The sequence below is a fragment of the Takifugu rubripes genome, chromosome 1, assembly GCF_901000725.2.
Source record: "Takifugu rubripes chromosome 1, fTakRub1.2, whole genome shotgun sequence".
Classification (NCBI taxonomy): domain Eukaryota; kingdom Metazoa; phylum Chordata; class Actinopteri; order Tetraodontiformes; family Tetraodontidae; genus Takifugu; species Takifugu rubripes.
Genome location: NC_042285.1, coordinates 4,058,298 through 4,074,423, shown reverse-complemented (window position 1 = coordinate 4,074,423; position 16,126 = coordinate 4,058,298). Strand labels below are relative to the sequence as shown.

Genomic DNA, 16,126 nt, shown 5'->3' with positions numbered 1-16,126 from the left:
ATCCCTTAAATATATATTTAGAAATAATAAAAATAATAGTAAAAAAAAAAAAATGTAAAAAGATTTGTCTTCTTCGTGTATTTCTTTGAATATTCAACATGACATGCCCATTAAAGCTGTCAACCTGTTGCATACTAGTTGTTAACATTGGGAAAGCCCAATGTTAACAATGGAAAATCTACCAAACCATTAAAGGCATATTGTTACTTTTGAGGATTGTACGCTAAGATTTTAGATAGTTTATCCCATTACATCATGCAGAGTTAGTGCATTTATTTTGTAGGTGTCAAAGTCAAAACCCTGGACAACAGACGGGTGGGGAGCTCAGGCTCACCCCTGCAGACACTATTGTTAATCAAGAGGTAACATCTGCTGTGTGCCACTAATCTCCTCCAGACTGTCAGACTGTCCTCCTCTGTGTTAAACTGTCTGCTTTTTGTGTGGAGAGCTGGGTAGATTTGTCTCTTTAACCGTGCAGCCTACAGTGTGTGGGTGACAGGTTGTTTTGAACCGAACCCCCGTTCCAGCCATCTGGAGAGTCGGCGAGTTCGCACACACGGGCAGCACTCACAACACAGGGGCCCTTTTCTTGTTGGCTTTTGTGGTGCACAAATCCACAGATGACTCACCAAGAAACAGATCGAACCAACACGACCCCCTGAGGAACAATCTTGCAGTTCAGCAAGTTTGTGTGCGCTTTCATCCTGTTGTGTCTGTCAGTACCACCCTGGAAGGTATTACAGGCTACTGTATATTCCTCTTTCCCCTACTTCTTGCTTTGTTCATGGAACTGTAGCTAGCATATGGCTAACAGTAAATAGGAAGTAGGCCTCCAACTCCCTCCACTGAGACCCCATGCAGAATACTGTTTGCCATCTGTGGCTCACACCAGCCACAGACAGATGGCTAAAGGTCTCCTCTTGTAGCAGCCCTGTCTCCTAAACTTCAATAAACAGTTAATCCTCATAGCCTTCACCAAAGTTCCACATTATAATTTCGGTTTTATATGTCTGGTTTCCGTGCCCATTTTTATAGTGTTTGTATGGTGGTGGTTTTAAAGCAGAAATTCAAATGTAGTTGGTTTGGGTTTTTTTTAATGTCAGATGTGATCATTTCCTTTTATTGAGCACTAATCCTAGTCTAAAAAAGTTTCTCCCTGAGGTTCAGTCTTGTTGAAAAACACTGACACCGTTTGTCAAAAGGCAGAAGTACAGGCTTTTCCCTCTGAGGCTGCAACGATTCAATTTAATTACATTTTCACAGCATCTAAAAAAACATGCAGATGTTCTTCTACAGACACTTAACTGAAACAGACCAGCAAAGTTTGTTAAAACTCATCATACTTTAGAAAAAAGTTCATTCCTAACTCAAATACGGTTTGAGTTGGATAATTTAAAAACAGTATATGTAAATATGGCTGCAGTGCAATGAAGAAGCAGTAACTCAAAAACACAGATTTCTAAAATTTACAGTACTATTAGATAAAAAAGGCAGATTTGAATAATTAACTTGTATGAATAATTGAGTGGTCAAACTAGATTCATACACAGTGAGAGCAACATTAAAAATATTGTGTTGTGGGAGTTTCACTGCACATTTGTCATGACACTATTTCAAAATATGTGTTTTAGCAGGAAAATATCCAGTGTATTGAGTAGCAATCAGTGAATTATGAAACACAGCACTATTAGGACATCTTTACACCAATAAGTGTTTTATTTTTCATTCCCCCAGTGGTGGGAAATTAGCAGCCAAGAGTTGCTACTAATTTAGTTACTTTGTGACAGTTGTTTCTTTTTTACAACTTGTTCAAAATAAAATTTCCACTCATGTAATACAGTTTATGAATTTGCATTAAATGCCTACATTCTTCAACTTTTTCAATCCACTCTTAAATAAACTCATTCCCTTGTTGGTCTGGAAATATATTACATCTTGTTCTACATTACAAGTGCTTCCTTGTTGATATATGTTAAAAACCCCTGAAACATAACAATCCCGGTTAAAAGTGTCTAAGTGTCAACTACTGAACAGTTTGGGCGGCTGCCTCCGGCGAGCCCGCTTCTTTATAGTCCAGCTTCTCGTTCTCCATGTGCGCCTGCACCGACCTCCACAGTGCCCTGATGTTCCCCTCACCAAAACCTGTTGCCCCCCTTCGTTCTATCAGCTCCAAGAAAAAGGTGTCCTCTGCGAAGATGGGCTTTGTAAACACCTGAAGGAGGTACCTGGAAATGGAAATAACTCGGGTGACTGCACTTCGCCGTGCTTCAGCCTTGTTTTTACAACACTGTACGCTGTAATTGATCCCTCCTGGGACTCTACGCAATAAAAAGGAAAAACTGCACTCTCATCTTGGCAGAGCTTTTTCACTTTGTCGCCCACCTTCTGTTTTCTCTGGACTGTGGTGAAGACTCCTGGTGCAGGTTCGTATCCAGGAGGATGCCGTGCTGTGCCAAAATCTGGGGATTGTGTCCTGCCTCCTCTATCTCATGTTGTTTTCCCACCTGTCACACCACAAGAAACAGGGAAAATATTACCCACATGTCTAAAAAATCTGGGTAAAGTGTGTTAAATGGGAAGTTAGCTGACTGATTACAATACATTTTTATGCTGCCAAACTGGCAATTCAGTCCCATTAAATATGGAGCGCTCTAAATAGGAGCTCTTGGTTGCCCTCTGGTGGTAGGCAGCACCAAAGCAATAACCGCCACCACTGGCATTAATTAAAGCAAAGCCAATGCTGCGTGCATTTCAGGTGCTGCTCTTGAATAATTGAACCATTTGAAGAGTTATTCAGACCTCTGTGTAGTAGGCAAAAGGAGGAGAGAAGAACTGAACGCCAGCTTCTGCCATAATCTGTGAGGTAGAAACTATATCTTTCGTGTACAGCCCGATGTGCTGAATCCCAGGGGCCCTGTGCTTCTCCAAGAAGGTGTCAACCTGATTTCTACCTGCAGACAGAGTAAGGTGGCTGCTGTAATTGAATCAAAAGTGGCTGATTTAACACAGAGTAGGTTGGAACAGATCCTAGTACCTTGTTCAGGGAGGGATTCAGCAATGACAAATTTGCAATCAGGCTCCTTTTTATTCAAAGATGGAAGAGTGATGCCTGCTTTGCTGCATTTCCAGTATTCCATAGCAGTAAGGCGTAGGCCGATCCCCTCCTGATTTATGACAAACCCTTCATCCACATCTTCGTTGCTGCAGAGGAGCAAATTCTAAGCTAAATCGCCAGTGAAATAAATAATTAGAAATGTGCAGAAATGTTCTCACCTATCAATGAAAAACCTCTGAAACCCAAACAGGTGCTCATACCACCTCATGACCTGCTGGGTCGTCTGCCTGGGGCAGGCGTACGTTATGTGATCAAAATGTGTTATTGGACAGGATTTGTCATCTTCTCCCAGGCTGCAGTCCTTTTGCAGAACATCAAACCCAGGCAGGAACGCGCCCTTGTAGTTTGTCCTGTCAATCAGTGTGTGGCAAACGTTTCCCACAACAGATTTAAGCACAGAGTATGTGACTCGACCATTTCCGTCTTCAACTGTGGTGGGAGGCACCAGGAAGTTGCAGCCCAGGTCACGCAGAGCATCGAATGACCTCTCCACATCCTCAACTTCGAAACACACATTGCTTACTGTATCCACAGAAGAGGATGGGCTGATATCGTAGAGGCACCTTGACTGATGCCCCCCGGCGTGTTTCCCCACCAAGATCCGATGCGGATAGGATGCGGGTGCGTTTCGCACCTCATTCAGTCCCCTGCGATCCGGTCTCTCATTCACGACGAAAACGGCGGCCCCTTTCCTCAGCGCTAATTGTCTGGACGTGTCCGTCAGTCTAGCAGCAAATAAGTTAAATTTGAATTTAGAGACAAGGTCATTGGCTATTTTCTCCGCGTTTAAAACGTGGAGCGAAATGTGGTGTAAACGGCTCAAGTAAGCTGCCATGTTTGGATGTGACGCAATGAGAGAGGGGGCGTGTCCGAAAGCGAATGACCCTTGTCCTTTATTTATGTTCATTTGAATTCAATTTTTTTTTTTAAAGAAAGCGTATTTTGTATTGGATATATATTAATAAGTGGCCATTTACGAGGCGCAATGTTTTCTTTTTTGTAAAACACTGCTTTTGTGTCTCCAAATACACACTGTTTGCATCATAATGATATAGATAATACGATATAGATAGTTTAGAACAGGTTTAAAATTATTTTATATTGACATAAAACTGGTAGTGACGTATCAACAGACTTCCGACAAGGTGAGTTACACAAGACTGTGCATAAAACATGTCAAATATTTTTAAAATTACCAGAGATGATGTGTAAAAGTAACTGTATATGGGACACTTATAATATAATTTACCTGGCATTTATATATTTAATCTTTTTTTTTTATTATTGTTTGCCCTTGAAACACTATGCAGGAATACATAACTAATGGCGCTTTTCGAATTATAGTGAAAATATTATTCACTTGACGCTCATCAGTAAAAGGGACAATTTTCGAAACCATTTAAACGTCTCATAAACTTTGCCTCGGAAGAGTTGTTATTTTTCCGATGGTCTTGAACGCACCCGCAGGAACTTCCGTTTATCCAATCGCGAGGAGCGTTTAGCTGAATGATTGGTGACGAAGCAACTAAGCGTTTATTTTGGCTTTGCCACTCGTTTGTCTCCCCGTCGCCGCCATTAAACAACACGGGAGTAATGCAAGTCACGGACCGTCCCTGGGGGTAGACCATGACTCGAAAATTACAGAGGTTTCGGAAAGGTGCGGTTTATTCTGCGAGAGGTCAATGTGTCCGTAGGTAAACATGTGATAGGGCAAAGAATTAGAAATTACTGGCGTCGGGAACGGTTTGCCAGAGCAGCAGGAGGGGTGACTGCGAGACAGGGTTTGTTGTGGTTCTGCTGAGCAACATTGTCGAACAAGCGCAGCCGTTAAACGGTAAGAAACGGTGACACATTTCCCACTATGTGTCGCATAAAACGTATTTTACTGCCTCGTACTTTACGTCTCGCGACAAACTGGATTTAAGGTCGCAGCTAAGATTGACGCCCATTGAATGCTGGGTAGTTAGCTTAACAGCTAACAAGCAAAAGCTAAACATCTCGTATTATCGCGATAAACGTTCAACATGTGATTAAAAACCAGGCCACTGACGACTTTGCATACACTTGTGATGCATAGTTTATAAATCTCAGGTTGCCGGTGTCACTCAATTATTCTGGCTTGTTGACAGCCAGCTATTTTATACCCTGACACCACATTTATCTATACTTAACACCGGTTCCACTATCCAAAGTGCGACACTAAATGAAGCATATGTGTTTTGTTCGCCTCTAACAATTACTTCTTTTTTTTTCTCCTTCACTGCTAGACTGTTTATAGTGATCCAGCATGACGGAACAGAGGATCAAGTGGGTCTGTGACTACTGCACCTATGAAAACTGGCCGTCTGCTATCAAGTGCACCATGTGCCGAGCACAGAGATCAAGAGGACCCATCATCACGGAGGAACCTTACAAGCTCAGCTCTGATCTGGACCCTAGTTTGGAGTGGGGCTCTCCCAGAACCGAGAGTGGAAGTAGTCTCCTCATCTGCCCCGACTCCAGTGCGAGACCACGAGTCAGGTCCACCAACATGGTTGAAATTGCTAATAAGTGGTCCTGTCAGATATGCACCTACCTTAACTGGCCCCGGGCCATCCGCTGTACACAATGCCTGTGTCAGCGCCCAAGGACCACCAGCCCCACCGAGTCTCCACAGACCTCCTGCTCCAATGCAGGCTGCCGTTCAACTCTTCACTCGCCTATCGATACCTGTGAGGAGTATAATGACAGAAACAGACTCAACACCCATCAACCGCACTGGACATGTACAGCTTGCACTTACCAGAACTGGCCCAGCATTTCAAAATGTGTGGTGTGTGACCATCCAAAGCCCAACAACCTGGAAACCACAGAGCAGGCTGAGTTCTGTGAACCTACGACCATCATCAACGAGCAGGACCGGGCTAGATGGAGGGGAATCTGCAGTGGAGGCCAGGGCCAAACAAGAAGGTCCCCTCCAACACTCACAAGAGAAGACAGCGTGAAAATGGACTTCCAGAGGATAGAGCTTGCCGCTGGAGCCATGAGCAGCAATGAGGACCAAGAGGTGGACTTCAAGAAGTTAAAACAGATTAGAAACCGTATGAAAAAAACAGACTGGCTCTTCCTTAACGCGTGTGCCGGTGAGTTTGTGCATGTTACGACATCGCTTCTAGCCCTGGATTAATTCAATCATCAGTTTGTCCGTAAAGAAATTTAGAAATAACAATATATCCATGTAAAAACGGCTCTTTGCTTCCTTCTGTGGAAGTGTTCTCCACAAAGGACAACACAGGGAAGTGACATTTTTTGGTTTCATGCTCAGTAGAGATAAAAAAGTGGACTATGATCCACTAACTTGGTATTTTCTTAAGAATCTTTGTTGGTACTTTTGCAGCATAGCAGGAACTGTGCAAATAGTGAGCTTTGACAAAGGTTTGAAGTTCTCCAGATTGGCTTTTAAGGTGGACGATATCCGCTGAGGTAAGATGATCATCAACAAAGCATAAGTTACTCTGAATGAGGACATAATGCACTTAAATGGCGAGCAGGATATACGATCCAGCTTATTGCTCAATGCCGGGCTGCCCTTGCTGTTCACTGAGGGTGCCTTTGAGGAACTGAGAGGGTGTGAGTGCTTCCCAGCCGGCAGATGAATGGGCCGTCTGGGCAAAGCAGTGTGAGCAGATCCCACAGACCAGAGATCCTCCTGGCTGCCAGTCAACAGACCAGTAAACAGTGGTGCTTATGTACTGACCCCAGGCCTCAGGGAGGCCAAAATAGCTTTGACAGCCCGACAAGAGAGAGGGGGGGGGGGGCACGAAGGCAGCACATGATCAGTGTCCTCCTGACTTTGGCTCTGGTTGTCATCTGCCGTTTGCATGGTTGTTGCGCAATAGGAAACACAACGCTTGTGTAAGTGTGGAATCGTTTTGGTTTTTTTTACACACATCAGCCTTTTCAAGACACCTCTTGGCTATTTTTATGTCTTTTTATTCATACAGTCAGCTGACTTTATTTATGTTACTCACATTAACGGCCTCTTTGCGGCGTTCCAATGGAGGAAGTTGCTGCTTCTGACTGTACGTTATGGACCAGCTGAGCACTTCCTTAGATCTCACATCTCTGCTCTGATGTTTTCTCAGTGTTCTGCATTTTTGGCAAAATCCTGCGTTCCTTTAAAAGGAAGCAGACACTGTTTGTGTAATAGTGCTGTTTATTTAACCAGAATAATTGTTGTGCAGAGGATTTTTACTGTCTAAACAGTTTCCTTCTAAAGTACAAGTTTATTTGTTAGGGCTTTTTTGAACAAGCATTTGGATTTTTAGGATATCATTCATTTTGCTTCCTGAAATATTTAAGGGAACAGATTTCCACCTCTGACCTTTTCTATTAGTTTTTCTGCTTTAAATTACATTTTTAATGGTTCTGAGTGGCAGTTTGACTCAATTCCAGGCTTTCAATTGATGGAATTAAGATTTCATGGAATTCTATTAGGAAGTTTGGAAAAAATAACCAACCAATTAACCATAACTATGAAAACACTGGGGGGGGGGGTCGCTAAAGAGGTCATTCATGGCCTATGGACAGACTCAATATATGACACAAGACCTTGTTTTGAGACGACTGTGTTTAGTTGATGTCCAGTTGAATAATGACTAGTTATTCTTTACCAATGTAAAAGAGATGTAACGCCTGTTGTGATTATAACCTGTCACCAGATTGTAGCCTAAATCATTCTGTTAATAGGTCTAAATTCAGAATGTGTCACATGAGGTTGGTGTGTTCCAGGGCAGGTTCCTTTAAGGTAGCTGCCCTTGAAAGAACACCCTCACATTTGGTAGCCTATTAAAACCAGCCGGTGAGCTGCTGCTCCTTCCAGACGCTGCAGCTCATTTCCCTCATGGATGATGCAGAGAGGACGGGGAAACGCTGTTTGACCCAGCTAATTCTTGCCGATAATCTACTCTCCTCTTTGCTCATGTCATAACCGGTCGGTTTGATTACTGTTCTCATACTGGTTTCGCCAGTACTACATCTAGAATTGTGGATTTGGTATCGAGAGCTTCTCACTCTGAGCTCTGTGTGTTCAGTCCTTGAATTTGTTATGGAAATGAATCCAGATTTAAATATTAATCGGTAACAGACCGGGAACAGCTTGTGTTTGTGTAGTCTGAAGAGTTTGTCTGTATTTTTCTCATTCAGCGTGGCTGCTACATGTTGCTGTTATTACATACAAGGACAACTGATGAGTGAAACGCTCGTCTACTTTACAAAGCACAAGCTGGTTTGAATGGGATGTTTGTCTTTTATCAATCTTTATTTTCTCATGCAACTGAATTGTTAAGCAAATGTACTCGGAGGGACATTTTTAGTCTCACCTTTGTTTCTAATCTTTTTCTGACCTTCCTTCCTACTCTTCCTCTTCCTCTGTGGGCTGCAGGCGTGGTAGAAGGGGACCTGGCGGCAGTAGAAGCCTACAAGTCCTCGGGAGGGGACATCGCCCGGCAGCTCACTGCCGACGAGGTGCAACTTCTTAACCGCTCCTCTGCGTTCGATGCAGGCTACACCCTGGTGCATTTGTCCATCCGCTTCCAGAGGCAGGACATGCTAGCGATCCTGCTCACAGAGGTACAGCACCAGGAGTCAAGCAGATGGAATGAAACGCAGCATTCCAAATGAGCACTGATGCACGTTTGTATTTAAATATCCACTCGTAAAAAGGAAAGAACACCTGTGTTCTCCTTTAAATGAAATATACGAAACCTAACAATAAAATGGGACTCGATTTCGCACGAATGGGACGAGACAAAAAGGAAGGAATATTGTCATTTTCTGCTGGTCAATGATGTTGCCCTGTAATTTCTCTGCACCATAGTCGCAGATATATGTAGCAGATGTGCCTATAATTACAGCAGGAGTGCACTTTGAGGATTTGCTAAAGGATTAGCCTGACTGCAGTCCTGGCATTGAGTCTTAATGGGCACGATGCCTCAGAGCTGTTGTGGACGTGCACAGAGCTGCGACCCGCCTCCGTTGTCCATATCAGAATTTGATCTTTGCTAAATAAATGCATGCAACATGTGTAATTTTTGCTTGGTACTATCCACATACGTGTGATGGTCTCAAATAGACAGCATGGGGTGTCCTTGGTATATAGGACAGTTTTGATGGATGCATCTGGGGATTATCTACACAACCTTTCAGCATCCATCACAATTATCTAGGGACACTGACATTTGTTGCATTTTCCACTGACTTAACAGTTGTCTCTGACTTATAGGTGAGCCAGCAGGCAGCAAAGTGCATCCCCTCCATGGTGTGTCCTGAGCTGACTGAGCAGATCCGCAGGGAGATCGCCGCCTCCTTGCATCAACGCAAAGGAGACTTTGCTTGTTACTTTCTTAGTGACTTGGTCACGTTCACACTACCTGCAGGTGCTTCACATTTCTTAAGTAAAACTTTGTATTTCACTCTTTAGGGAGACATTTTTTACATAACATTCAAGGCTGTCACAGTGTTGAGCATCTCAGCTGGTTCTTCCACCTGTATAGAGAAGAAATGTTCCGTTTGGGCCGTGTGTTTACAACAAAATACGAAAGATACGAAAACGGACTCCAGGGTGGAGGGTTTTGCAAAACATCGCCGCATCCATTGTTGTGTAAAGGCGAAGTGGAGCGGTGATTTCAGGCGTGCACGCTACAGCTGCAGGAAGCTGAGCCTGTGTGGGTAGTCACAGACTGCTGCCAAGCTTAGAAGAACTTTGAGAGTAGCTGTTCCTTACGACCACTGTGCCGTGTGTACGACAGCGGTCATTGTGGGTCCATACGTGGCTGTCTGCTCTATCGAACGTCCTCTGTCATCGATTTAAGGGGACGATCAATGTGTTTGTTTCTGCCGTTAGACGGAGGTTAGATCTAGGCTACAAAGGCTCCTGACAGCTCGTCTGTGGATGCATCCAATCCTAGCAGAGAACAGGCGGAATGACGCTCTTGCCGCGCAGCATTGCTCAACGTACCTGCCGCTCAGCGTCCCATCCCTGTGGCGTGTTTGCTGAAGTGACACACTTTGCTTTTTGGAGTAACCAGATGTACTCTGATTCAGTGCTGCCGGATCAAAGATTATGCAGGCTTCACTGCTATGCTTGAATGATATGCCAAGTATTTCTTTGTGGACCCAATCCGGCCCAGAGCCAGCTGCAGGGCATCGCTCTCTTTTGACTCTGTCTCTCTTTTCGACAATGCCCGTGCCATTCACTATTGAGCCGGAGAACAGCCACCAGTGTTCTGGCTCCGTGTGCACACGGTTCAATACATACAGAAAGACAACATGCTGTACAGAGCTTGTGTTGTGCAGCGTGCCAGTGACAAAATGCCAGCCAGTGAATGGAATGGCAGAGAACGTCTCCGCTGTTTGTCGTTATTGCTGGGACTCTGCTGCCCTCAGTACTGTGAACAATTAGGTTTTAATAAGCCTGCACCTATATAATCCCACCCATGTGACTTTTCAGACATCGAGGACCTGCCACCTGCCGTCCAGGAGAAGCTTTTTGATGAGGTTTTGGATCGAGATGTGCAAAAAGGTACATCCCTTTTCCTTTTAAAACGATACAGGTTGAAACACACGTGTCAACACTCGATGGTTACATATGATTCATCCGCTGCCTCCCAGTCGGGCCTCGGAACCAACATCTGCTCCTGTGATCTCTAGCCAGCTTCTTCATCTTCTCTACTCGCTCTCTAATTAGGTGGAATAGGCTAACTGCTTCCCCTCCCGCACACCCTCCCTCACTGCCTAGTCTGTCTGAATGCCCTTAAATCTACCAGCGTATTTACGTATTGTGCTGCTGATTATATCAGGAGCCTGTTTAAGCAGCCAGAAATTAGCTTACTGGGGAGAAGCGCCCCAGCTCATCTTCCAGACGGCGTGTCTCAACAAGCGCTGGAAGTGTATTTTCCGAAATTGCAAGTGCACTGGGGGGGGGGAAGCCAGTTATCCAATTTACAGTTTCTCTGTGAAGATTTGCTGCAGCAATTACAGAATTGCAACGCAAGAGCGCATCTGTGGCGCTCGAGTTTCTCTCAATTTGGGAAATGATCGAACGCTCATTGGGTAAAGTGTCAACGTTTCAATCTGGCATTTTTCCATAATACAAGCAGACGACGAGCCCAGACATTGAGGAGAACCTGTGTTCTTAACGACGCCCTCGCGGCCGCACTCATTAAACACTTCCCTCCGTACGTAGAGCTGGAAGAAGAGTCTCCGGTCATCAACTGGTCTCTGGAGCTGGGAACGCGCCTCGACAGCCGACTGTATGCGCTGTGGAATCGCACGGCTGGAGACTGTCTGCTGGACTCCGTTTTACAGGCTACCTGGGGAATCTACGATAAGGACTCGGTTCTTCGCAAGACCCTCCATGACAGCCTGCACGATTGCTCCCATTGGTGAGCCTCTATGCTCTCTTCAGTCCTACAGATCCGTCTAAATCAGCACTAACTGGCACCGTTCATGAAGTTCGTCCGTGCAACTCCCTCTGTGGTTCTAAAAACGACGCTTAAATGACGCATGATTTAGGCGACTGAGTCAGCTCATATATAAAAATCGCAGTGACTTTATACTTCAAAGTTGGGAGTTATGGCCATGTTGTCGTGCGCGCCCTGAATAGCTGTGTAATGGTTTCCCATGTTTGCGCTGCTGCCGTGCCCTTTTGGCCGCTCAGCCGCTTCCATCATTTAAATGGGAGGCTCTGTTGAAGCGTTTCCTCAGGATATTTACATGATTCCCTCACATTCCCAAATAACGGATGTTTGATCTTGGCAAGTGTCGGATATAAAGACGCAAATGTCTCTTCCTTCTAGGTTTTACACTCGCTGGAAGGAGTGGGAGTCGTGGTACTCGCAGAGTTTTGGCTTACATTTCTCCCTGAGGGAAGAGCAGTGGCAGGAGGACTGGGCCTTCATTCTGTCTCTGGCCAGCCAGGTAATGACAACGTTTTTAGGTTGACTTGCTTCCTGCTTCTGGTCCTTTATTAACCCCTAAACAAGCATCTCTCCTATCAGCACATCACACAGATCACCATTTGTTGTGTTGCTGTTTTACCTGTTTAGCCTTTTTGACTCAGGGACAACTTGATTACAGTCAGGCTGAAAGAGTGTGTGACTGCATTCTTTCACAAATGAAGGAGCTCAAATAAATGTTATCTGTAGTGTCCTAGACTCTAGTCCAGGGGTCACCAACCTTTTTGAAACCAAGAGCTACGTCATGGGTGCAGAGTCGTGTGAAGGGCTACAGCTTGACACAAAATAAATAACAAATTGTGTGTGTGTGTATCAATAACTTAGAGTGGGTAACAGAAAAGATCAATATTCAACACTTTATTATTATTAATCTCAGCAATTCATATGATCACTTCTACATTTGATCAGAAAGAAAATGTGGAGTTTTCACCAGACCCTTTCAACCATAAGAAACTAAACCATTTTAACAATTCATAAACTATGTTGAACCATGTTTAAAAAAGTTATGCAACATTTAAAAAAATTAACTTTCATATTGAATAAATCTTAACTGAACAAATTTACTGCAATTCTGCTCAAAATCTGTTCCATTTTATAAACACACTTTTTAGCTCCTGGGCCTTCTGACTGTAGAGTGTGGGTAGTTAGCATTAGCATTAGCATTGTAGCTTTCATGAGGCGTAGTGAAGCGTCGCTCCACATTGTGCTGCTTCGCCGTCGCCCCACAACTGCAACACACACACCTTCCTTTCACAGTAGTAAAAAATGACTCTTCCTCCCATTCACTTTGAAAATGATAAATTTACTGTCTTCGTTCTGACATGTTTGGGGTAGAAAATTGCCCTCCACTCACCATCTTCACTGGTAGTTTATTCTCCACAAGCGCAAAGGTTCTTTCATGTGCACAATACTGACCTTTGAACTAGGTCAGAGTTCACCTTCACTTTATTTATATTTTTATTTATTTTAAGGCATTGTCATTTTAAAATCTATGTAAATGCAGGTGTGATTTAAAAAAAAAAAAAATAGCGGTAGAAAAAATTTTCTTAGATGCACCTCACTTGCGAGTTTTGCTATTTTTAGAACAGGTTGCGGGCGACTCATGTGGTCATTGCGGGCGACTTGGCGCCCACGGGCACTGTGTTGGTGACCCCTGCTCTAGTCGGAGCCCAGCTTGGTGAAGGCATTAACCCCTGACATGTTTTGGATTTTTAGGCCAGCACATAATTTTGATTTATATTTAAATAAAAAAAATAAAAAAACCTAAAAAGTCCTATTGCCTCTGTGGTGATGTGGATTGGACTGAGCAGGGGGCAGAATATGATAAGAGGCTCTGTCTAAGGTGGATTATGTCTGTAGGGGGGAGAGAGCGAGGACGTGAGTAATAAATGCAGATCAGCCCGAGATGCTCGCTCATCTGTTTGGCTCGGCCGCCTGCTGAAGTGGCACTCCTTCCCCACATGTGACCTTGGGATTACAGACATTTGGCTCTGGGAGCCACGCCACTGGCAGCAGGGGCGAGCAAGCCAAAAGTGACTCGGCGGTAACCTTGTCTTTCACAGTGGCGGACGGATTAAATCCAACAGATCTCATATATACATATATTTAAATGACTCCGAGCCCCCCGCCCAAAAGAATGTAATGTTTTAGCATCCTGCGATGAAGATGGAGGGATGAAGAGACGGAGGGCGGCAGGCTGGTGCCGCCAGAGCTGCAGGCTGACCGGCTGCAGGATGCTGTGTTTTGTAATGTGATCACAGCTCTTGGCAGCCGGGGCCCCTGCTGCTATATTTAGTCCTGCTAATATTCAGTGCACGACTGTGGGGGGTGGGGACACACGCAAGTAGCTGCTTTCTTGTGTGACATTTTGTCTTTTCTCTCTCTCTCTCTCTCTCTCCCCTCAGCCCGGGGCCAGCCTGGAGCAGACCCACATTTTTGTCCTCGCACACATTCTTCGCAGGCCCATCATCGTCTACGGAGTGAAATACTACAAAAGTTTCCGTGGGGAAACGTTAGGGTACACTCGCTTTCAAGGTGAGGCCGCAGGAGTTCTCGCGGGGGCCTCTTCATCCAAAGGATTTGTCAGACAGGTTTACCTGCCATTCACAGCCCTGGCTGCTGACACATGATCAGCTTTATAAAGCCCCCCCCCCCCTCCCAATCCATTCTGTTTGACAGACTTTACTGCCTAATAATTTAGCTTCCATGGCGACACTATTGATGGGGCTGATCTGTGTGTGCTGTAGGTGTGTACCTGCCTCTGTTGTGGGAGCAGAGCTTCTGCTGGAAGAGCCCCATCGCCCTGGGCTACACGCGGGGCCACTTCTCCGCCCTGGTGGCCATGGAGAACGACGGCTATGACAACAGGGGTGCCGGCGCCAACTTGAACACCGACGACGATGTCAACGTCACTTTCTTGCCACTCGTGGATAGTGAGAGGAAGCTGCTGCACGTGCACTTCCTGTCTGCACAAGAGGTAGTATTCGGAGGAAGCGTTGATTAAATCCATTTAGCTGAAGGTGCACGTGGACGCTGCGCTAAATCTCGGTTTATAATCTCTCCTGCACTGTAACCACCGTAACAGAGGCTTTGCCAGGACTTTATTCAGAGGAGCTGGTGATGCAAACACATGTTCTAAACCTGGACTTGCTCCTGCTGGCTCCTAAAATAAATCAGTGATGCACATGTGTGAACGGAGAGCATGCCCAGGAGTTAATGGGAGCTTTTGCATCCACTAACTGCTCCAGTCAGGAATACTGTGCTGTGTTCACCCCATCCACACTCACCATCTGTCGTACATGTGTGAGGGGGGGTTTACGGTCGTTTCAGACCAGCTTTCACAGTCTACCCCTCAGGTAGCGCGGCCTTAAGATAAATGACAAACCTGTTGGTTTTCCTCACACAAACCAAGGCAAATGTTTGCAGCAGTAAAGGTAAAAACGTTTGTCTGCTCCTCAGAATGGAAACGAGGAGCAGCAGGAGAAGCTGCTGAGGGAGTGGCTGGACTGCTGCGTGACTGAAGGAGGCGTGTTGGTGGCCATGCAGAAGAGCTCCCGTCGCCGCAACCACCCCCTGGTCACCCAGATGGTGGAGAAGTGGCTGGACAGATACCGCCAGATCCGCCCCTGTGCCTCTCTGTCTGATGGTGAGGAAGAGGAGGACGAGGACGAGTGAGCAAACTGGAATAGACTGGACGCTTCATGCTCGGGGAGAGGACCTTAATGTCTACATTTATTTTCACCTTTTCTCCAGAATCTTGTAATAATGCATGTGATCTGTGTTATGGAAACAGAGCTGCAGCGTCATGCACAGGCTTGATTACCGCTCCCATGAAAGCACAGTCCATTTATTTTGCCTTCCTGTATACAGGTTTCCCCTAATTTGTGGCAAAGTCATTTATCTCCACCCCGGTAATATAGAAAAAGTAGGAAAAATATATTTAAGGAAATTTCAGAGCAGCGCTAGGTGATAAACTTTCATTTGCCTGACATGAAATTGTGATCAAGGATTCTAAGGTGTGTTAGTTTAAAAAAATCTTTTTTTCCCCTCCCGATTTCCTCCTGATGTTGGATTTATTTATTTGTTGCGAATGGTTTGCGTGGAGGTGACACTTTTTTGTCCTACTTCATTTTATCTATGTTATGTTTGATGTATTTAGTCCTAAACTATTTTATTTTGCACAAATTATACCTACGTTTTTTGAGGCTGACGGGCGGGGGAGGAAGTTTACTGACATTTTTACATACGATTTAGTTCTGTTTCAGAGTGGGTGGTGGTGGTGATGGGGGGGGGGGGGGGGAAGCTGCACACTCTGCCTCTTTCTATTGAGTGCATAAAACATTAAATTTGACTCACTTGCATCCTCTTTGTTGTCTCGTCCTTCCTTCGATGCTCAGAAAAACATTAGTTTGCCGAAACGAGTCCAAAAACACCAAAACACGAACGCTCGCGCCCCCTACTGGAGGTCGTTTCAAGTTTGACCTGTTTGAAGGCGGTATTGATGTGAAATCACTTG

The 16,126-nt window shown here is 44.9% G+C and overlaps 2 protein-coding genes across 3 annotated transcripts; one reads left to right on the top strand and one right to left on the bottom strand.

Annotated features, from left to right (window-relative positions):
• Positions 1-1,691: 1,691 nt before the first annotated feature.
• On the bottom strand, positions 1,692-4,002 carry hpdl (4-hydroxyphenylpyruvate dioxygenase-like). The gene is made up of 5 exons (XM_003961218.3): positions 3,274-4,002; positions 3,035-3,201; positions 2,800-2,951; positions 2,383-2,504; positions 1,692-2,225 (listed from the first exon to the last, which is right to left on the bottom strand). Exons 1-5 carry the CDS (start codon positions 3,948-3,950, stop codon positions 2,024-2,026), a joined length of 1,320 nt encoding a protein of 439 aa, XP_003961267.1. The 5' UTR covers positions 3,951-4,002; the 3' UTR covers positions 1,692-2,023.
• A 595-nt stretch (positions 4,003-4,597) lies between these two features.
• Positions 4,598-15,976, top strand: zranb1a (zinc finger, RAN-binding domain containing 1a). Of its 2 annotated transcripts, none has more exons than XM_011616954.2 (10): positions 4,598-4,772; positions 5,383-6,237; positions 8,538-8,725; positions 9,378-9,531; positions 10,605-10,676; positions 11,340-11,538; positions 11,953-12,073; positions 14,016-14,145; positions 14,358-14,587; positions 15,070-15,976. In XM_011616954.2, the coding sequence occupies exons 2-10, from the start codon at positions 5,403-5,405 to the stop codon at positions 15,283-15,285; spliced, it is 2,145 nt and encodes a 714-aa protein (XP_011615256.1). In that variant the 5' UTR covers positions 4,598-4,772; positions 5,383-5,402; the 3' UTR covers positions 15,286-15,976. The 2 variants fall into 2 exon arrangements, with proteins under 2 accessions (XP_011615256.1, XP_003961198.1); XM_003961149.3 differs by having other exon boundaries at positions 4,599-4,949.
• The last annotated feature ends 150 nt before the right edge of the window (positions 15,977-16,126 follow it).

Coding starts and splice junctions, on each gene's coding strand:
- zranb1a (XM_011616954.2), top strand. CDS start 5,403: ATGACGGAACAGAGGATCAAGTGGGTCTGTGACTACTGCACCTATGAA. Junction 10,677..11,339: donor GGATCGAGATGTGCAAAAAG/GTACATCCCTTT, acceptor CTCCGTACGTAG/AGCTGGAAGAAGAGTCTCCG. Junction 14,146..14,357: donor AGGGTACACTCGCTTTCAAG/GTGAGGCCGCAG, acceptor TGTGTGCTGTAG/GTGTGTACCTGCCTCTGTTG.
- hpdl (XM_003961218.3), bottom strand. CDS start 3,950: ATGGCAGCTTACTTGAGCCGTTTACACCACATTTCGCTCCACGTTTTA. Junction 3,202..3,273: donor CAGAGGTTTTTCATTGATAG/GTGAGAACATTT, acceptor GCTCCTCTGCAG/CAACGAAGATGTGGATGAAG. Junction 2,952..3,034: donor TGAATCCCTCCCTGAACAAG/GTACTAGGATCT, acceptor CTCTGTCTGCAG/GTAGAAATCAGGTTGACACC.